Source organism: Haliotis cracherodii, unplaced genomic scaffold (genome assembly GCF_022045235.1).
Source record: "Haliotis cracherodii isolate W230 unplaced genomic scaffold, xgHalCrac1.p SCAF_8, whole genome shotgun sequence".
Classification (NCBI taxonomy): Eukaryota; Metazoa; Mollusca; class Gastropoda; order Lepetellida; family Haliotidae; genus Haliotis; species Haliotis cracherodii.
Window position 1 is genome coordinate 8320724 of NW_027266341.1, and position 23124 is coordinate 8343847.

Genomic DNA, 23124 nt, shown 5'->3' on the forward strand with positions numbered 1-23124 from the left:
GTCACTATTACACAATTCCCCATATGGAGGCTCAGGATGCATCAGTCAGCCCTCGCATATATTGCGACAAAATGCTAAGGCAACGAGAAGAATGAATAAAAGCGACAAAACCCTTCTCTGATCCATAATCACAAAAAGTCGCTCATAAAAACAGGGTCCGTTGAACAACTATAAAATATAATGTCTTTGTGAATCACTATCAAACGTTGATGAAACCAAGTGTTCAAGAGAGGTGATCTGTGTGAACGTAACAAACACATGCAACGACAAGTCAAATGTTCACCTAAACAAACACGGCAACATATAGTACTAACCAACACAAGTAATTGCATCTGACGTCATTCTGGTCATTGATGCGTCAAATGTGAAAATGTCCAAAACAATCAATGCTCGTTTCATGTCCTCAAGAGGAATCCTCTTAATGTTAATTGTGTGAATGTTCCACGCATTATTTCTCTTTGTTGATCAGGATCCCAGCAACGCTACATTAGTCTATATACAGGACATTCCCCCCTCTATTCAGTTATTCCTGCAACGAACTTCATTCGACTTATTGTATCTTATGGAAGAACGATCTCGCAGACACAGCGTCTCGAGGCGCCGCAGTCCGCATCAACAAGATCTTTGTAATACAGATACACGCAATTCTGATAGGACACGTAGTCAGGCTCGCCGGAATCCCATTTAGTGGTGTGAGTTGATTCTGTTGACCATCTGAAGGGGCCACTGGTAGTTGTCTTGTTCATACCGACCCACGCCGTGTTCGTACCAATCCTTGCAACTTTTGAAAAGATAAGTAAAAATACTTCGTACTTAGGGTCGAATTGTATAAATGTTGGTGAACTATAATGAAGAGTTTGTACTTTAAAATATATTAGATATCAGTGAAGGTTTGTACATGTCTCCTCTCATTACTCCTATGTGAGTAATTGAGAAGTTACAAACAGAAATAGAAGACACCTAACTGGAAATCCACACTTTGGTTGTTTCAACGTAAATGTGTGTTATTCTAAGTGTGTGAGGTAATTTGATTTTACGCCGCTTTTAGCAATATTCCAGCAATATCAAGGCGGGGGACACCAGAAAAGGGGCTTCACACATTGTACCCATGTCGGGAATCGAACCCGGGTGTTCGGCGTGACAAGCGAACGCTTTAACCACTAGGCTACCCGACCGCCCCTGTTATTCTTAAAGAATCACAAGGAACAGTGGAGTGTGAGGTGGCGAGCTTGGGATAGTTTTGATTTTTTAAATATTTTTCCGAAAATGTTTGAAAAGAATTAAATGGGTTCACCTTCAATGATGTAATGTTTGATGTAGTTGTGCCTGATGTCGGTGTCAAGGACCATGAGACGACCACCTTCAGCACTGCATGTATCCCGGCAGCCCCCCCATTGTTCAGTTGAAGGGGTGAGTTTGAAGCAGAGGTTCGTCGACTCAGCAAAGACGTAGCCCAATCCAGTAGGACAAGCTGCAAGTAATAACGGGATCGGGTGGTCAGGCTCGCTGACTTGGTTGATGAACGTCATCGTATCCCAATAGATGCTCAATCATTGGATTGTCTGGTCCAGATTCGATTATTTACAGACCGCTCACATGCAGCTGGATTATCGCCGAGTGTATCGTCAAACAACAAAGAAACACAAACAAAATATCGTCAAACTGTCTGGGTTAGAACAGGACACCAGCAACCTATGTTGGTCGTACCGTGGGGATTCTAGGTTAGAACAGGACACTATGAACCCATATGCTGGTCCCTAAAAGGAGATCTTGTGGGTCGGGTGTTAAGGTTCGGTTGGTTGCATGTCATTTTATACAGGTTGGAATAAAATATGTGTTTATCAACAGCAACACAATCTAAATTTGGGGCTATAGATCGCCCACAATCAAAGTCACCATACTGGGAACCGTGGTGACTTGCAGTACCTCTGGACGGTTCCCCAGCACTTACCTTTTAATTGCTGACGAATTTACGGAAGAGTAGCCTGTTTTATTGTCTCGACCCAAACAATTCTTTTTTAGTTGATATCAGCAAATACAAATGTTACTGAGCTTATGTTAAAATCGGGGACATCAGTCCACCAACATAAACATCGACCCACTTCAAATAAATATATAACGTCAACGCCAGAGAATAGCCGGTCTCGATTATCCACCCAAACAGATTCCATTGGGCGTGAAAGGCAAACTAGCAGTGAAAAGTATACGGACAGCATTCCTTGAAATCAGTGATGAGACATGGGGTTCGCGAAAATATTGATCATTTTATTGTCACGGATAACTCAACAAAGTCTAGCTTGAGAAGTTTCACTGTAATTAACTCACAAGGGATACCCATCATGTTATGACGACACCGACCTTTCAAAAAATAAATATTCATGGGCATATCCTGTGTAGTCAAAACGACATCGGCGCAAAATGACCCCTTGAAGTATGTGACGACTAATGTAGGTGAAATAGGAAGTTTAATTTCATGCAATATGTACTACTCAAAAGAAATGAATAAACATCCACTATTGGTAGGCTGTATGTTGCAATACCTACCAGCCACGACAGAGTAACTATTGTCATATCGTATTGTATATATTCTTTTGTTATACAGAGGATATTTCATGTGTCGAGTGAAATATGTTTCTCGCATCGAGTGACGGGGTAAAGGAGACATTTTCACGAGTTGCGAAGCCAGGAATCAAAATATATCCTTTTCCCCGTCACGAGAACCATAGCATATCTTTATTATGATATACGTTTTGTGCAGTTGTCTACGGGAATCTGTTTTCTCATTAGAAATGTCAATTCTGAAACGTAAATTTTCCCTACCTAACCAGCTGGGATGTTTCACAACCCCTTGTAATTGTGACTTAAAAAGTCATCAAGTTCTGTCCAGATCTTCGGCCTCGACGAAATGTGGAGCAACTTTAATGAAGATAGGTTAATTAAGAACTTTATTTAGTGATTGTGATGTTCATGTCAACCATCGAGATTTCAATTCACGTGGTTGGGAGTTGGTATGCATAAAATCGTGTTATAAACATTTTGTTAAGAATGTCTTTATGGATTTTACGGACATTATTTATTTAGTTATCGACAAAAAAAATTTTAATTGGGAAGGAATAATATTTTAGGTTTTGTTTATGTTCACCATATCAACTCTTCTGTAGTGACAGATACAAAAACATTACAAGGTATTGATTATTTTGAACAAAGTTTATTTCAGTTACAGTGTATGAATGATGGATGTAAGATAGTTACACTAGGGGGTTTCAATGGTCGACGAGGGCAGATTCACGATTATTTACGTAACGATGATAACAGGTTTATGACATGTATATGATATGCCTGGGAAACGTAGAGATAGTGGGTGTAATAGCTACGGAAGAGATCTGATTGATGCTTGTTGTAGCAATGACATACATATGTTAATGGACGGTGTCCAGGAGACAGTGATGGTTCATTTACATGTTTTAAGACAGGTGGCGCCAGTATTGTTTATTATTGTCTTTGTTCATCCGAAATTTTCGCCCTAAATATTGATTTTAGTTTAGTTACCCGCTGTGAATCGGACCATTTTCCCATGGTATTCTCGCTGAAGAACGAAGCTTTACCAAGACATCTGTCAGTGAAAATATAGCTGAAGTTGATGGTATACATATCATAAAAAGATCTATTGGAAAGAAGTAGTAGCAGATAAGTTTGTTCAACCATGTTGCCGATTCCCTTAATAGATGTACTATTGGGGAATGTATGCAGGACATTTATCAAGATGTTAATATGGCTGTTTCAAGATTGTGCTTCTGTCAGTATTTTGAATGTGAAGAGTAAGCAGACTGACATTTCATTCAAACTGGTTATTTAGAGGACCTTAGAACTGATCATACTTTAAGAAAACGATATGGGTGTATGTGCATAAGAAAGAAGGAAGAACACGAAGGAAATCAGATTAACAGTCTATTTAGTGCACGGGATTATAAGCGTTTTTGGAAGGAGGTTAAAAATGTAACGAAATGTAGTAATATTATGACATCGTCAATACTTCCTAACAATGGACTGACTATTTCCAACACGTGTTGAACATAACTGACATACCAGTTAATGACTATTTAATAGATGAAGCTGATACTTTTATTTCAAACCATTCTGAAGATGCTTGTGACAATTGTATGAACGATCGATATATAGAAATTCTAAATGCTGACATTAGCGGTGAAGTAGTAGAATTTGCCATTTATTGTTTAAAAACAGGTAAAGCTGTTGGTCCTGGTGGAATTTTGCCGGAAATGTTAATATCCTGTAAGACTCATATTATTCCATATTTGACTGTCATATTTAACCATGTTATGAACACTGGGTGTTATCCAGACGAGTGGGCAATGGGCATTATTCAACCATTACACAAAAAAAGGCTCCATCAATAAAGTAATTCAGGGGCGGGGACAGTAAAATGGACAATATATTTACCTTACAATGTTTAATTGAAAAGCTTTTGACTCTGTAGATTGAAAATTATTATGGTATTCTAATATGAAGAAGGGTATCCATGGAAAGCTTTTGACAGTGCTACAATATATGTATACAAAAATAAAGTCTGTTTCTAGGAGGTAAGTTACAGAATATTTTAGTTGTGAGGTAAGACAAGGGTGTATGGTTAGCCCCTTTCGTTTTACTATGTTTATTTTAGAACCACAGAATGATCTCGAACAATCTCTAATCTCAGGGGTATAAATGTCGGTCAGGAATATTTGGAAATTCTACTTTTACCATATTCTGATGATCTGTACGTATTGGATGATACTGTAATAGGGCTTCAACGTAAAATTGCTGTCCTCGAGGGTTATTGCAAATCCTGGGGTTTGGAAGTAAATGTGAATAAAACAGAAATAATAGTTTTTAGAAGAGCAGGTTACTTTAAGACAGAGAAGCCGTACTTTAATGGGAAGGTTATGAAAACAACAAGTTATTACATTTACCTTGGAGTCATATTTTCAAGTAGATTATCTTGGACTAAAGGAGTGGAAACGTTGGTTGCTAAGGGAAATAAGGTGTTGCTTGCTCTCAAAAAGTTATCTCATAAATTTCGAAATATACCCTCTGATATTCTTTTTAAGTTATTTGACGTTAAAATAAAACTGATAATAGTATATGGTGCGGAAATATGGGGTTTCCGTATGTATAAATCTATTGAATCATTTAATACTAGTTTTTGTAAATTTGTATTGGGTGTTGGTAAACATATATCAAGTACTGCAATTTTGCTTGTCTGTTGATTATCATTAAAAATGTGCTAAACTTTGGTGTAAGATTGTTCGTATGGATAACCAGAGATATCCCTATCAATTTTACCAATTAATGAAAAGACTGGATGAAAGTGGCAGAACGACGTGGGCTATTCATGTAAAACATCTTTCTTATATGTATGGATCTGGTGTTGTAGGGAATGCACAGTGTGTGTCAGATGTAAAACATTTTGTTTCAATGTTTAAGCAACGAGTAATAGATTGTAACTGTCAGACTCTTCTCGCGTTTCTGTATTGAATATTATATCACTGCGGTTAGGAGTAGAGAAATAAGACGATATTTATGCTTATTACGGTGAAGTGAGTTACCATTAAGATGTAATACAGGAAGACGAGATGGATTAGATTATTCCTTAAGAATTTGTAACCATTGTAATATTTGTGAAATAGATGATGAACTACATTTTCTGTTTAGCTGCCCTGCATTTAATGATTTACGGAGTAATCATTATGTTTTTTACAAACTGAAAATGAAAATAAACGTATTTACCCTTATTTGATGAACACAAAGAGAAGAAGCGATATTAACTCTATAAATGACCTTCTATCATTATTTTGCCTTGTCAATGTGGAACGAACACATGTGGAACTAACGTAAAAGGAAGTCAACAATTTGTGTTTGGACTAGACACTTACCATAAAAGGAGAAAATTGGCGGGGATGTAACTCTTGTATGGCGTCAACGTTCAGTGCAGTGAAATGTGACTTTTCTCAACTTCAGTAATCTCAGTCATTCACACTGATGTATATAATAAATTGTTATATTGGCCAGTACCGTGGACATTTAACATGATAGATTATCTAGTATTATTAGACTGATTATTTGTGTATTTTAGAGTTGTTAACAGACGTCGTGTTAGTGTTGGATTATGAAACTCCAAGAACAAACTCCAGTCCTCAAGGCTCCTTGGTGATGAAAACAGATTAATATGTTTAAATTACTTTTACAGGCCTCACCTGCAGCTGGTAGAGCCACATTCTAGTTTAGGGCAGATAAGCACTCTGTGTACATGGATGGGATTTTGCATGTAATCCGTGGATAATTACAACCAGCCTTCCCGTGACAGTCCAGGCACAGAGTAACTAGTGTTTGCAATACTCCGTTTTCCAAGTAATCCGTGGATAACCAATTTTACAGTGAGTGACTGATTATTTGGGAGTTTAGTATTACCTTGTTCAGTCAAAGTAACGGATACTTAGGTCGATTAAGACAAGTTAACATTCAGACGTAATCGTCTATTTTGAAGTGACTTATTTCAGGGATAGCCCCTCTATGTTTATGTCACGCTATTTTACCCAGCCGAGGTAATTCATTTTTGAATTAATTGACTCAGGTGTTCAATGGTCGCAGCTGACTTTATTGACTGTCTACGCATCTGGCCGATATCTTGTCAAAGTGTTTTTTTAGCTATTCATTTTATTATTGTAATACAGTCGCTTAGGAATAAGTGAACTTTGTCAGCGCAGATTGGATTTGTCTGATATTTAATTGTCATCTCTTTGTACAACTAACCGTTATTAATAAACCTGTGAACTTATTACCACCTTTTCTTTATTACTTTATTCTTATTTTATGACATTGGAGAACAGCCACGTGACAATGCATGAGACATGTTTCACTTATCATGGTGACCAATGGTTACACTTTTATCTTTAAAGGTTCGGTACACTTTGTAAAAACTAATAAACTAGTAAAAACGTACATGCTATCTGAACTTTACTGAGAAAGCAATACGTGAAATGCTGGATCTCCAACCTCTGTAAAAGTTGGGTATAGGACATTTATGCAAAAAGTAAGTATCCTCTTGGGCTCCACGTGTGCTCCCCTTCTTTTTGATCTGTTTCTTTATACATATACATCAGAATGTTTGCTAGGATTGGCAAAATCAAAACAAGGTAAATAAAATTTTGGCGAAGAAGATTAACTTTAGCTTTTGATATATCGATCACCTGATATCGTTAAATGAAGATCTCGGAGCGCGACACACGGAAACAATGTTACAACTTTCAAACCCTAGAAAACTGTTATGGTAGACATAACATTTCCAAATTTGATTCATCAATGACCAAAAGGATGCATGATGCAGCTTCCTATTTTGTCTTTTACTAAACATTCCCGTGTTTTATACATCTACAGACAGCCCAATAAGATCATACTTTGAGTATGTGATGTGTATAAGAACACCATTAATATACTTCTAATAAAAGAAACACATATGTGATATTGACAGACATATATGAAAAAAACCGTTTGCATATGCTAAAGAAATCTCTGCCAAAAGCAGAGTCGAGTGTACGATTCCGACTAAATCATGAGCATGTGTTCACTGTATTGCTTTTTCTGAGTTATGTTAAAACAAACCGCAGGAACTCACTGTTTCGATAGTAGACTGCTCCTTGGGCGGGCGATGAACTGGCGTTGACGAGAGCGTCATACAGACTGCAAACGTCGCCATTGTGTCTCAGATACACACAGTCTTGTTGGCGACAAAGACGTGCACACTGGCCAACGCTGGGAATCCTGGTGTGGGTGTTAGATGCTGATTCTGTAACTTCCCTGTTGTCCAGACTTTCCACCCTGTGATAAAACGTTCTTCCGCCAATACATACTTGAAATATACTCAACAGGAACCAGCCTGTGATTACAGCAGTGGACTTGACATCCATGTTCCTAGAAGGTGACTTGCTTCTGTGTCCTCCCGTAGTGTGACTGACAATATTTCTATAGCTCCTGCATTGAAGCCAATTGTCTCGTTTCGCCCGTTGTTTCATCACGCATATCCAATAACCAATGTTTGATACTTAACAAAAGCACAAGGAAACAGCTATTATTCATATTCCCAAGATGTAGATTCATTGTCACTAGCCAGAGACCATTTATTAATATTTAATAGACACATGTGGAAAACATGCTGTTTACCTTTATGTTAGTTTAACCCATGTTATGTGAGCACCTTCATGTGTGACTTCTTTGGACATGGCATCAGTGTTCACACATGCAAATACCAGTCCTTATGTCAATCTGTTTGTTGTTTCACGTCCAATTCTGCAAATTGCAGCTTTCCCTGAAGGATGATATCGCTGTTGCCGAGAGTAAAACAAAGAAGGTGTCTGAAGGGAGAGACTTCGTGTTGTAGTGGCGTGTGGGGATGGTCACTTCTTTTGAAATCAATAGTAAATACATTGTACTTACCGAACTTCAAGTCCCCTCTATTAAGTACAGTCAAGTGACTTTATTCTAAGATGAGCCATACTCTTGGAGAATCTTAATCTTTCACAGAATGCCAAGGCATCAATTTTATGATACTTAAAGCTGATGATAATATCAAAACGTTTTTATACATGTAGGTAGTGTATTAATTGCCAACCTATTTATTATTATTATTTTAACCCTTTTCATCGTTTGTATCAATACATTCCATCCACAGCCTAAGGCAGAATCTGGGACAATTTCTTTCGTTAAAACCCCTGCCCTCTTGGTTGATCCTGAATAGCTAAGGGGTTCGGTGTCAGGTCTGTAATATGACACAAGGTTGACAGGTTAATACACTGAACCTCTCAACTCAATCCATAAGACAAAGATCATGTGATATTTATAGTCAAACTATATATGTTAATTATCTCATCATTTGTGCATACCCGGATTGTTACAGGACAAACAAGTACTTAATTACCTGAATTATATTTAGCCTCTAACGCTTATGGGATTCCAAACTGGAATTGGTCACCAGCAAACTATACTGGTGGCAAGAAGCGGTCAATGAATCGGGTGGTAAGGATAGGTGACTTGGGTGAAGGGATGCCATCGTACCCCTACAGTGTGGATCTTTGCTCATAATATCAATCACTGGATTGTCTGGTCCAGAGTATATCATTTATGTGCCGGCATTATATAGAAACGTCGCGTCAGATAATTAACATGGCCTCCGAGGGGTTAATTCCGTCAAATAATGAAGGTCAGCGTCAATCACATGATTAGACCAAAGCTTGTCTGGTCAGTTTTCTGTTGCTAGGTAAGCAATGATAATTCACTGCTTCACCACGTGATATGGATGAACCGACCAAATTAAAATAAAAAATTATAGAAGTGTAACAAAACATCAGTAATAGATTGAAGAATCTGATCTAAGATTCAAGACAATTAAAAAAGTCAATAGCAGAATACGTACGTATAGATTGTGCAAATGTGACACTTTGAATTGAATTGCAAGTCATATGACATATTGTATGTGTGCCCACACCAGCTAGTCTGGACTAATATAGTGCTAGCCCACTGAGATACCAAGTCACAGGTTTTAACTTGAACACGCCACCCAGACACATAATACTGACTCCGACAACCACCGACCTTCCGCTTTCTGATTGATGTCATGAGCAACACTCATAACATGGAGGCACGATGAAGCACAGTCAACTAGGACACCATACAAGATCACATGATCCAATTTAGTTGTCTCTTTCACCACACAATCCTTTGCTGAAGACGTATTCTAACCTAGCAAAAAGTGGAACAATATATAACCTATCAAATCTATTTACAAGCAGTAGACATTAGATTTGTTTGTTGTTTATCGCCGCTCATCCACTAATGGACATCGATCTACGCAATTGGGATACGATGACATATAAGTCAGCGAGCCTGATCACCCGATCCCGTTCGTCATCACTTACGACGAACATGAGTTGCTGAAGACCAATTCTAACCCGGATGACCACGGGGCTAACAATTCAGAACGGCTAAATGATGGTTTACCTCGCTGTGAACAGTATTTTGGTAACATCATCCTAATGTGAGATGGCAGCCCAAAGCTGGTATACATTTAACACTTTGGTGACACCCAGGAGCGTTCAAACTCCTAGATTCAACCCGTGATCAACATATCCTGGCAGGGCTAAGGGAAGCAACTCTACACAGCAAATTGCAGCACCATGACTACCGGATTATAACACCGCAACTTCCCGAGGCAAGTAAGTTAACTGACTATAAAAGTCCAGTTTCCACCCTTGCCGAACTAGACTGGTATTATGGAGTTAGAGTTTGGCTGGACAAACGAGTCTATGCATAGTCCAATCAAAATCGCGCAACGAAATAGAAATCCGGTTCGTAAACTGTCATGTTAACATATTCAGTTCTTTTTTTGCATGAAGTTGTTATATTTTCTACGATGATTATGCATATCGACCCTTAAAATGATCAATGCATCAACACAGTGCAACTGATCAATCATCATTTATTATCTTTGAACTTAATTTATATGTAGAAGTAACTATTTGATGTCATTATCAATTTTAGGAGTTTATGAATAATTCATACATAGATAAGATCAAAAACATATACACTTTTTTGTGTACTAAGTGTTTTGTTGCCAAGCAATTAAACGCTGAATATAAGTGTAACACGAATGTGATATCCTTTTTAACAGAACACGATGTTTTCGTTTGTTTAATCACAACAACCTGCGTTGCACTAAATAGGGTTAGGTAACCATCTATGTATCAGTGAATGTTATCTTTTGAAAAGAAGAATAGGGCACATATGCAAATTGACACTTCTTGCAGTTCTGTTCTGTTGGAGAAAAATATATGGAAAACATCCCAACTTAAGATGACATAACAGGACGGCTGTCCGCGACGCTCATGCATGTCCCTAAAGGAACATGAACCATTGTGAACAGGGTTTAATCTATCAGTCACTGTGATGTACAGTTAACTACGTTTATAACGAACAGGCTTATAACGAACTGACGGATATAACAAACTTATTTTTTGGCTGTATATATGCTTACAACGAACTACGGTTATTACGAACTAAAATTATTGGTCCCTTTGAGTTCGTTATAACCGTAGTTTACTGTAATCAAATGAAATTAAACACATATCATCACCAGCTCATGATCTTTGATTAGTTGATGGGCTTCCAAATATCCAGCCATTATCAGTGCATGTAGTGTTCCAAATTTCACAGTCTTCTGGTTGGAGTGAAACGAAGTCCCTGTATACATGATAACCCTTGCTGGGTGTATTCTTTCCTGTCGGACATCCCCCGTGACTTGAGGTCACCTATTGTGGTTTATCTTGCATATGCATGTACTGCTGCAAATCTGTTTGTGCTTTGTATGCAGTATCACACGCTTCTCGGTTAGTCTGTGTAAACGTGCCCCACCCATAATAATTCATAATAATAATTGGTCTATTTATATTGCGCTATATTTCATCAGAGGCGCATGCTCAAAGCGCTACTCTACTTTTATCCCTATCAATGGACCAGTGTGCACTAAACACTCATTCTCAGCTCCCTGGGGAGTATACAACCCAAGCTGCCTGCGACAAGCTGGAAGGTTAATAATCACATTCATTGTTGAGTGAACAGGGGCACATTTCGAACAATGTCAGCTGCACAAGGATACACCACCACATGTGTTACACGTGATTCAGTGTGTGACAGGACCGAAACCCTAGAAACTCTCACGAGCCAAGCTGTTGAACACGGTAACCCGTCCAAGCACTCTTCGCGACCAACGTTCCTTAACTTCACCTGAATTGTGACTGTGCGTTGTGCACCATGAAACAAAAATTGTCAAAAATTGTTAAAATGTATTAACCGTGGAATTCCTTACAAGATATGCCCAAATATCATTACATGTCCCACAAATTTTAAAATTACAGGAACCACCAACAGTTTGTTTTTTCCTGTGCGGACTCCCTTTATTCCATGTACTTCAATAGACTGATCCAGCCTGACTACCTTGAACTCATCATGCCAACTTCTAAATGCCACTCAAAAATATATAGCAGAGGGTGTGTGTGTGTGTGTGTGGGGTGTGTGTGTGTGTGGGGGGGGGTGGGGGTGTGGGTGTGTGTGTGTGTGTGTGTGTGTGGGTGGGTGTGTGGGGGTGGGGGGGGGGGGGGGGGGGGGGGCTGTTTGATTAACAGCTTTCTGTTCTCTTAGTTTTATTCGGGACACGGGTGGCCCAGTCGTCTAAGGCGCCGCGATTCGCTGTGCAGAGTTGCGTCCATTGGGCTCGCCAGAAACCTATGATTGTGGGTTCGAATCCCGGTTCGCCCCGATTATGTCTCTAGGTTTGTCAGCACCGTATCCGTGCTCGTTGGTTTCCCTGAAGTAGTAAACGTCTGAGACCTGCATCACTTCGGGCTTTCCTCCCACATTAAGCTGACACGCCGTGATATAACTGGAATACTGTTGAAAGCCAACTCACTCACTCACTTCGTTCATGTAACCCTTGCAGATTTCTTCTATTCTTCACGATACATTAATAAATGTTTTAACAAACATCTATTGTTTTGCAACATGAGAAAACATGTATTTGTCGCTATTTCTTGTTACGAATAGTTTCAATTTTGGCATGGAAGAAATAATGATACTGAAACACCTAACAAAAATGACATTGCTGATAAGTTGGCAGAAACGATCAGCACAAATTCACCATCTGCCAACTATGATCCTAATTTTCAGTAGTTTCAAAACTGCCAGGAAAAGAAAACGCTGAATTGTTGGATGGTCAGGCTCACTGACTGGGTTGATGCATGTCATCAATGCGGCTTTTATTCTTCAGCCAGCAGCTGGTCTAATCTTTTGGTAACATAAATTACGACAATGTGATTTAATACATCTTCCCGGGGTAAGGGAGTTAACTGAGTGTAAACTTCAATTTCCACCCTTGCCAATCTATGCTGTAATTTCTTGGCTCGATGGTAACGTCACCAGTGGCTATTACGAGTTATGTCCCTTCTTAGTCCAGGCTATCTAGGCCATTTTTTCACTCAACTTGGAACAAATTGCAACAGAATTTATTTCACCACAATGCATTTCTACAGGGTCCTGAGAACATACTAAAAATCCCAAGCAATCCTATTTTGGGAAATATGTCAAATTTTCATAATCCAATATGACCACCAAATATCTTCCATATTTCAGATTTAGATTCAATCTTCTGATGAAAAAAGGTATGTGTGGTACTGCAAAATAGCCATATTGTGTTTCTAAAAAGATATTCACAATTACTGAACATTTTCGACTATTGATTAATCTACAAAATTCAAGATGGCCGACACGTTTCCTAAATGTGTGTTTAGATTGTTGAATCTTTTAACTCTAAATGACCTATATGCTTAATTGTTTCGTGGCACACTAACTCACTGAAGTATAGTTCACACTTTTAGATAAGAAACTCCGTCACCAGAGCCCTCTGGTGGCCAAACATTCCAAGATGGCCACCAAGAGATTGATGGCTAGACATGGAATATCAATTCACTGTTCGTCTCTGATGACATATTTGAGTGCTTGATCTTCTACATTTGGGTAAACAGACTACCCAGTCATTTACATAAATCCGATATAACCACGTAATATCAATATTTATCTTTCAAACGACATGTTTTGGCGAGTTGAAATATCTACGTTGATTGTTATTGTCTGTATCTACTTTTTATCTTGACAATAAACACTAATACAAGTTTTGTTTTCATTCGTGTAAAATACAAGTTGAAAAAAAGTATGACCACGTGAGGTCCTCTCAGAATTAACCCTAACCAGTTGTTTCACAAGTATTCGATGAGGTATCTACCTTGGAAATCCCATATAGCCACCAAATGACAGTAGTTGACAATATATCTGAAAAAAGCTCATTCATTACAAGATGCTGTAAATAATGATCATTAGTACGTGATGAATAGTAAGCAAAATGTCAAAGTGAATGCTGTAGCTTGAGGTTGCAGACTCATTATATACATGTACCTCGAAAGTCGCAACAGGTGTGTCATCCTCTTAGAAGTCTGGTAAGTGTTTATTGGTACATTTTGTACCATGGCATTCCCCGCACACAGCACTGCAAATGTGACCATATTTCCGGCAAGTGCATCTTCATGTGTTACAATCCTTTTATTAATTACAGCAGTTCATATCAAGGAGTGCTGAAGGTTGTGCAGGCTGATCTGTCTGTATTGGTAAGCACCGTCCATCTATCATGTGCCATCCCCACTCCAATGGATTCATATTGAACCCTTTCTATTCCATTATCTGGTTGCAGACGCGGGGTCTGTGGTATCTTGCCGCTGCAGAGGATGGTGGCAGAGTTCGTGGCATTATCTGCCGTAATTAAAAAAAACCCTGTAACACAAGAAGATGCCCTTGTCGGAAATATGGTCTCATTTAAGTGTTGTGTGCTGCAACATCTCGCTACAGCATTCACCATGACATCTTTGCCACTATTCTTCACGTAATAATCTTCATGAATCACGAAATATCGAAGATATATTGATAATTGGTGGCCATATTTGATTATGCAAATAAGACATATTTCCCAAACTAGGATTGCTTGGGAATTTTAGTATGTTGTTCTTGGGAATGTATTGTGGTGAAATGTTCTGTTGCAATTTATTCCAAGAGAAACCTGAATTTGCCTGGACTATCTATGTCATACCTATTGAATAATCAGATTCCACCTCTCGTATCAATTCCATGTGCTTCAAACAAAATGGCGGCGCCCAATCAAGACGATCTGATCAATAATCAAGATCGTATCATAATAAAACGGGTCTTATCTTCCGAAGTGCATCAAATCAATTGAGCACCTTGATTAAAAACATGAAAATATTTTGAAAATATCTGTCGATGCCCAATTGACGGCACACATGCTCACAAATCCTGCAGTCGACCGAATTCTGCATGGCAGTCGCCATGTTGTTTATGAACCGGATGTCGATATCCTTACTCGACTATGGACTATGCAGAGACTCGCTAGTCTAGCCAAAATGTAACTCCATAATTCCAAGTTAGTTCGGCAAGGGTTGAAACTGCATGGACTTTTACAGTCAGTTGGCTCCTTTGACTCTGGAAGATTTAATCTGCAACAGTGTGGGTGTTGTTATAACAGTGATACCATGCACAATACATAAACATGTAGCTAGGTTCACATCAAGCCCCTTAATTAAATAAAAAATGATTCAGAAACATAGTACAAGCATGTTTGCGTTTTTCGTAATTTTTTAATCATTTTTTTCAAAACAAAGAATATATCTATTTTAAAAAAATTAATCAAGCTTGGGATATTGCACAACAGCGCTAAAAAGCACAATACAAACAAAACATGTAGGTAGATTTCTCTTACGCCTCTAGAATCTGGATACGTTTTCCGCACATAATATTTATTTGATTTAAAATATCTTTAAAGAACCAATATTTTATGCCAGTTCATAATTATTACTCCAATTAACTTATTTCTAAAGTATTAAACCAACAAAAATTAACCTTTGATGTATTCATGAAAATAATGAGCGATATTTGTGAAATTGAAAATATACTGCAAAAACACCAAACTGAATCCATTGTTATCACAAGAAGTGGAAGCAACTGACACCTACCCAATATCCATTATCACGTGAAGCGTTCTTAAAATAACATTCAGAGAGCAATAAATGAATTGTGTTATGTCATTCATCAAATGATTGTGAAGGTTGAGACCTTTAACGCAGTGAAAGTTGACTCAGTGACATTCTCCTTAATTCAACCCATGTGATTTATGACATTAAAGGGGCACTGATCTAACGCAATTCCCCGGACTGGTTGTTGCCTTTGTTATTGTTATTTCCCCCTTGAGTACCCGGATGATACGCAACGCAGCTGAGCGTGACCAGAGACTGGGCTACCGTCTGTAAGGACAGCTAAATAAACTTGGAGGCTGGAGGCAATATTTGTTTTACGCATTTTTGCATAAACACTGATTGGTTTAAAGGCCAATTCTCGAGCCTGAGAATGTATGATTTGTCCATGCTTACTCAGCTTTGACATGGATAAGGTTTTGTAGTTAACACCGGTGTATTGTTCTGAAGGAAGGTTGTGTTTCGACTCAGGCTGAAAGTGAAACATATTTACAAGAATCTTTCTGGGTCAGCTTCAAACGGATTATCACAAGACATGTACGTTTTTTATCAGAGGTCAGAAGCTTTGGAACTCAACGAGCTGATACATTCTTCATTGCCAAAGTGTCTGTGATAAGGGAACGAAATGGCTTCTAAACTAAAATTCGCTTCTCTGTCAACACCACATCGTGGATGTTCGGGACCATATTTTGGTGTTACTGACGTCACAAGCCTTCCAGGGCGATTGTCGTCTTCAGGGCTCTCCTTGCAACGTTTAAAGTTGTTATGTTGGCTTAGAACGGTTATTTCCCCTTGGTGCCTCATCTTCACAGATAGCCTTTGGTGTTAAATCTTTTTCTGCAAGTACTTTATCTGCTCAAATGACTCAAGGTGTTTTTGACTATGCCATTATGACATCATCTTTCGTAACAAAACAGGTCACTATTACACAATTCCCCATATGGAGGCTCAGAACTTATCAATCAGCCCTCGCATATATTGCGTCAAAATGCTAAGGCCACGAGAAGAATGAATAAAAGCGACAAAACCCTTCTATGAGCCATAATCATAAAAAGTGGCTGATAAAAGCAGGGTCCGTTGTACAACTATAAAATGTGTTTGTGAATCACTATCAAACATTGATGAAACCAAGTGTTAAAGAAAGGTGAGCTGTGTGAACGTAGCAAACACATGCAACGACAAGTCAAATGTTCACCTAAACAAACACGGCAACATATAGTACTAACCAACACAAGTAATTGCATCTGACGTCTTTTTTTGTCATTGATGCGTCAAACGTGATAATGTCAAAAACAATCAATGCTCGTTTCATGTTCTCAAGAGGAATCCTCTTAATGTTAATTGTCTGAATGTTCCACGCATTATTTCTCTTTTTTGATCAGGATCCCAGCAACGCTACATTAGTCTATATACAGGACATTTCCCCCTCCATTCAGTTATTCCTGCAACGAACTTCATTCGACTTATTGTATCTTATGGAAGAACGATCTCGCAGACACAGCGTTTCAAGTCGTCGCAGTCCGAATCAGCAAGATCTTTGTGATGCAGATACACACAATTCTGATACGATAGGTACTGAGGCTCCTTAAAGTCCCATTGTGTAGCGTGAGTTGATCCTGTTCACCATCTGAAGGAGCCACTGGTAGTTGTCTTGTTCATACCGACCCACACCGAGTAGATACCAATCCTTGCAACTTTTGAAAAGATAAGAAAAAGTACTTCCTACTTAGGGTCGGATTGTTTAAATGAAACAAAATGAGGAGTTTGTACTTTAAAATTTATTAGATGTCAGAAAAGGTTTGAACATGTACGATGTGTGTCTCTTTGGGGCTATGGAGTAACAGATATGTTAAAAACAGGAATAGAAGACACCTAACTGGAGAGCCACACTTTGGTTGTTTCAACGTAAATGTGTGTTATTCTTAGTGAGTGAGTGAGTTTGATTTTACGCCACTTTTAGCAATATGCCAGCAATATCACGGTGGGGGACACCAGAAATGGGCTTCACACATTGTACAATGTCGGGAATCGAACACGGGTCTTCGGTGTGACGAGCCTAACTACAAGACTGTTATTTAAAAGGTTGCTTAACTGCGTGACAGTGGTGATAAACGCAGCCATCACAGTGGAGTGTGAGGTGGCGAGCCTGGGATAGTTTTGATTTTTGAAAAAAATGCCCGAAAATGCTCGAAAAGAATTTTATGGTTTTACCTTCAATGATAGAAAACTTTATGTAGTTGTGCCTGATGTCGGTGTTCAGTACCACGAGACGACCACCTTCAGCATTGCATGTATCCAGGCAGTTCGCCCATTGTTTAAGTTCAGTTGAAGGGGTCAGTTTGAAGCAGAGGTTCGTCGACTCAGCAAAGTGAGTGAGTGAGTGAGTGAGTGAGTATGGTTTTACGCCGCTTTTAGCAATATTCCAGCAATATCACGGCTCGCTGACTTGGTTGATGAACGTCATCGTATCCCAATGGATGCTAAATCAATGGATTGTCTGGCGCAGACTCTATTATTTACAGACCGCTCACACATAGCGGGAATACTGACGAGTACATCGTCCAAAAAACACACAAAACATCTTCAAACTGTTGTATCATAATGAACGTGTATAAAGTTGACCCAGGAATGATATATCACTCAGATATCTCATATTTATGGAAAGTGTACATGTACATAATCAATAAAGACAGTAACGCATGCCACTTTCTCTTAAATATAAATTCAAGAATTGATTTACTTATCTCATTCAATCTGGCTGCCTTCATAAAAGTTCCACCTGGGGATTCTGGACACCAGCAACCTATGTTGGTCAAACCGTGGGGATTCTCGGTTAGAACAGGACACCAGCAACCTATGCTGGTCAAACCGTGGGGATTCTCGGTTAGAACAGGACACCAGCAACCTATGCTGGTCAAACCGTGGGGATTCTCGGTTAGAACAGGACACCAGCAACCTATGCTGGCCAAACCGTAGGGGTTCTCGGTTAGAACAGGACACCAGCAACCTATGCTGGTCAAACCATGGGGATTCTGGCTTAGAACAGGACACCTGCAACCTATACTGGTCACACCCTGGGGATTCTGGCTTAGAACAGGACAGCAGCAACATATGCTGGTCACACCGTGGGGAGTCTGGCTTAGAACAGGACAGCAGCAACCAATGTGGGTCGTACCGTGGGAATTCTGGGTTACAACAGGACACCAGCAACCCATGTTGGTCGTACAGTGGGGCTTCTCGGTTAGAACAGGACACCAGCAACCTATGTTGGCCGTACAGTGGGGGTTCTCGGTTAAAATAGGTCACCAGCAACCCATGTGGGTCGTACCGTGGGGATTCTGGGTTAGAACAGGACACCAGAAACCCATGTTTGTATTGAAAGGCGATCTTGTGGATCGGGTGTTCAGGCTCGGTTGGTTGCATGTCATCGTAACCCGAAGCCGTGGATCGTTGCTTTCACTGTTAACTCGATTGTCCAGACTCGATTACTCACAGGCCGTGCCAAGACCATGCATCCGAACTATTGCCGTTTTAACTTGACTCCAAAACCTGGAGTGTAAACGAGTAAGTATATAAAGTAAGTAAATATTCTCCACAAGCCTGTATGTCAAGCGGATTTCTTCAACTTGCCAATAGACAACTTTCCCTTAATGACGAGCAATATTCTATCGGTTCCAGTCTTTGATGTCTACATTTCACATTTGAGGTACTATCGAACATGCTCTTTGTACGAAGATCTCAGAGCGCGACACACGAAAACAATGTTACAACTTTCAAACCTTAGAAAACTATATGGGTAACATAACATTTCCAAATTTGATTCATCAATGACCAAAATGATATTTTGTCTTTTACTATACGTTCCCGTGTTTTATACATCTGCAGACAGCCTGATAAGAACATGCTTTGAGCATATATAAGATGTATATAAGAACACCGTTAATATACTTCTAATAAAAGAAACACATATGTTATATTGACAGACATATATGAAAATCAAAGCGACAAAACCCTTTCCATATTCGTAAAAAAATTCTGCCAAAAGCAGAGTCGAGTGTTCGATTCCGATTAAATGATGAGCATGTGTTCATGAATGACTATCAAATTGTGATAACACCAGGTTGACACTGTAGTTGCATGTGCATACGTACTCAGTGTTGAATATATCTGCTAATTATTTGAGGGTAATGCACAAGAGCACCAAGAGACCTTCTGGAATTGGTACAGAAGTATACCGGTAATTGTGCTTGTTTAGTGTAATACATCGTAATCGTCTTTTATGACAAACACGAACCAAATATTTAGAATGTGTTTCAATACACTACAGCAACGAAGACGCTCTTCCGATTTCGCAAAGTGTCAAAGTCAAAGTACTATAACATTTCCCTGTTACTCCAATGGCATCAGAAAATTTCATTTCTTCAGCAAGTGTTATGAACTATGGCTTATTCAGATTTTGCCCGAGGAATGATCCTCAGTGTATACATGGAGGTGAACATGTTTTATTATTTAATTTTATGTGGATTAGCATGCGAATATACACTTAATTCAAAACTGGGACAAAGAGATAATGATACGGAGTTTGTGTGTTTTCTTATTTCAATGACCCATGACAAATTATTCAAAGAACATATTTAATACTGATGACTGAGCACTCAACTTCTTTCAACACTATCCTCACCTATTCATGATCCCTAACTATTTCCTTCATTCATTGATAGAAATGTATTGCTTTTTCTGAGTTATGATAAAACAAACCGCAGGAACTCACTGTTTCGATAGTAGACTGCACCATGGGCAGGCGATGAACTGGCGTTGACGAGAACGTCATACAGACTGCAAACGTCGCCATTATGTCTCAGATACACACAGTCTTTTTGGCGACAAAGACGTGCACACTGGCCAACGCTGGGAATCCTGGTGTGGGTGTTAGATGCTGATTCTGTAACTTCCCTGTTGTCCAGACTTTCCACCCTGTGATAAAACGTTCTTCCGCAAATACATACTTGAAATATACTCAACAGGAACCAGCCTGTGATTACAGCAGTGGACTTGACGTCCATGTTCCTCGAAGGTGACTTGCTTCTGTGTCCTCCCGTAGTGCGACTGACAATATTTATTTTGCTCCAACTGTGAAGCTTACCTTGCAAATCACCTAAATTGTATTTGGCAATGTGGTAATATGCACATTAATAATAAATAAAGATAAAGAATTATAAAGATTCAAATCAGTCAAACCACATTATATATTGTTCTTAAAAGCCCACGATGATACGGCATGGCATTGGCAGACGTAATTACAAAAGTTACAAAGGACAGAATTGAAAGGATCCAAGCTTCTTCTGTCGCCTATTGTTCATCAGGCACACCCAAATGACTTGATACTGAAGGAAGATTTTTGAGGCAGTTGAGATTAATGCAGTTGCCAATCCCAGGGTATTTACTGATCGTCATTAACCAAAGACCAAGTACATACTACGTAAAGTTTGCTTAGGATCACCACATTAAACGATAATACGCCAAATAATGTGCGTCTGTTGAAATAGCCAAAGACACTTTTGGGTTACGAACAGGGGAATAGGTTCGAGATATCGGTACATTTGAGATAATAGGGTTCAACTGTAATTGTAACATAAATGTAGGTATGTTCCCTGATCTGATTGGTTAAAAAGTGTTGTCGAATGAGCATAACATCGCTGAATTTTTGGGGTCTCATCACCGTGTATGTATACATTAATTAATGGAACTATTTTTGAAATCATCAACATGGAGGAACAGATGGAAATTTACCCTGACTTCCACATCGGAGATTTCGATGAAATATTGAGTGAATGGGGCGACGAGACATTTTCTGAGATAATACAAGAATTTGAAGGTAAATGAAATTTACCTTTTTCCATTAATTACAAAATCATAATCATAAATAATGTAATTTTCTTGGGCTTGGCCAAAGGAAAAAACAAAACAAAATCAATTTTTAACAGAGTAAAAAACATTTATTGCAACTCTATAATGACTTTCATACATCCACCTAATTTTGTTCTTATTATAACCCACAAAAAGCTGTTGAAGCTGAAAACCGTTCTGAGATGGCCCCCGAACTAGGAAATACAGCCAGCGTTTCCGTAGAGCCCAAAGTTCAAGCGTCCAGTCACCGCTTCGCGTCCCTTGATACAAAAGCAGTACAGGACATCGTGGATAGGAACCTCTCCAAATCTACTGGGAGTTAAAATATTTCGACGTAAGCCATTGAAACATAAAAGAATACATAAACAAATAAAAAAAAATTCCTACGCAGATTCGATCAACATCAGCGAGAGTTACCTCCCTTACACCATTGCCATAATAGCAATGTAAAGCGTGACCAATGTGTCATCGCAAAAATTGGCAATAATATAACGAGATTGACCAAAATCTTAACATAAATTAAATATTTCGTTTTGTAAGATTTGAGATATGTTATACTAAATGGATATACGGAAATTTCATTTAAACACGACACCGTAATAATAACGAAATACTCCCACTTACCGTCACATTTGTACCCTGAACACGGCAATCTTTTCACTTCCAGAATGGCTTGGTTTCCGAGGTTTTGAACCCACGTTCGAAGAGCTTCCTGCTTTTCAACTGAATGAGAGACTGAGGTTCTTTTATGCCGAAGTCAGAAATGCTGAGGGAGAACTTTACTCAAAATCGAGTTTTGTTGGGTTGCGTGCTGCCATACACAGGCACATCAGGGGGCCGCCATTTGAGCGCAGCATAAACATTATCCAAGACCGGGAATTTCACACTGCAAACTGCCGTCACTTTACTGTCAAACGCAGGTATTGAATCGCGAGATTTGCAGAATTACCGGCCACAAATCCGATGAATCGTTGAAGTCGTATTCCACTGACTCGTGCTCGTCTCAAAAACGACATTATTCGAACATTTTTCAGAGACAGGAGCAGCTCGCTAACGAACGTAATTTGGTACCTGTCATAGATACAAATATCCTGCCACTGTCCACTGCTCCCGTGAGTAATTTCCAGGTTAATTCTTCTGCTAATTTCCACGGCCTCTCTCACATATGTTATTCTACTGAAACAGTAAACAACTTTTTCAATCCCAGCTAAGCTGCATGTCTGAAATTTGACGTCTCTTGTCACCACCTCAGTTTTAGGCGAGTTGACACTATCTTGTACAGGGGCCAAACAGTATGTACGTCTTTTCTAATTTTGATTATTTGTATTTCATAGTTACGCATAACTACAAATTACAAGTAAGATGAGGAACTGTGATAAAGAATTTAATTTGTGATATTTCCTGTTGTTTGTTTATTTTCTGAGAAATGAGCTTGAACATGTGACCACCCCTTTCGTAAAATGGACCCTCATTATTGGAGTACCTCGAAACCATTGATCGGTTTCGCGGCACCCCATATCATGCA

At 39.0% G+C, this 23124-nt stretch overlaps 1 protein-coding gene and 1 pseudogene across 1 annotated transcript; both read right to left on the minus strand.

Moving 5' to 3' along the window:
* Positions 1–560: 560 nt before the first annotated feature.
* LOC139450349 (C-type lectin domain family 7 member A-like) lies at positions 561–7986 on the minus strand. The gene is made up of 3 exons (XM_071232030.1): positions 7670–7986; positions 1295–1471; positions 561–781 (listed from the first exon to the last, which is right to left on the minus strand). Exons 1-3 carry the CDS (start codon positions 7959–7961, stop codon positions 561–563), a joined length of 690 nt encoding a protein of 229 aa, XP_071088131.1. The 5' UTR covers positions 7962–7986.
* A 9179-nt stretch (positions 7987–17165) lies between these two features.
* On the minus strand, positions 17166–20755 carry LOC139450350 (uncharacterized; annotated as a pseudogene).
* Positions 20756–23124: the final 2369 nt, after the last annotated feature.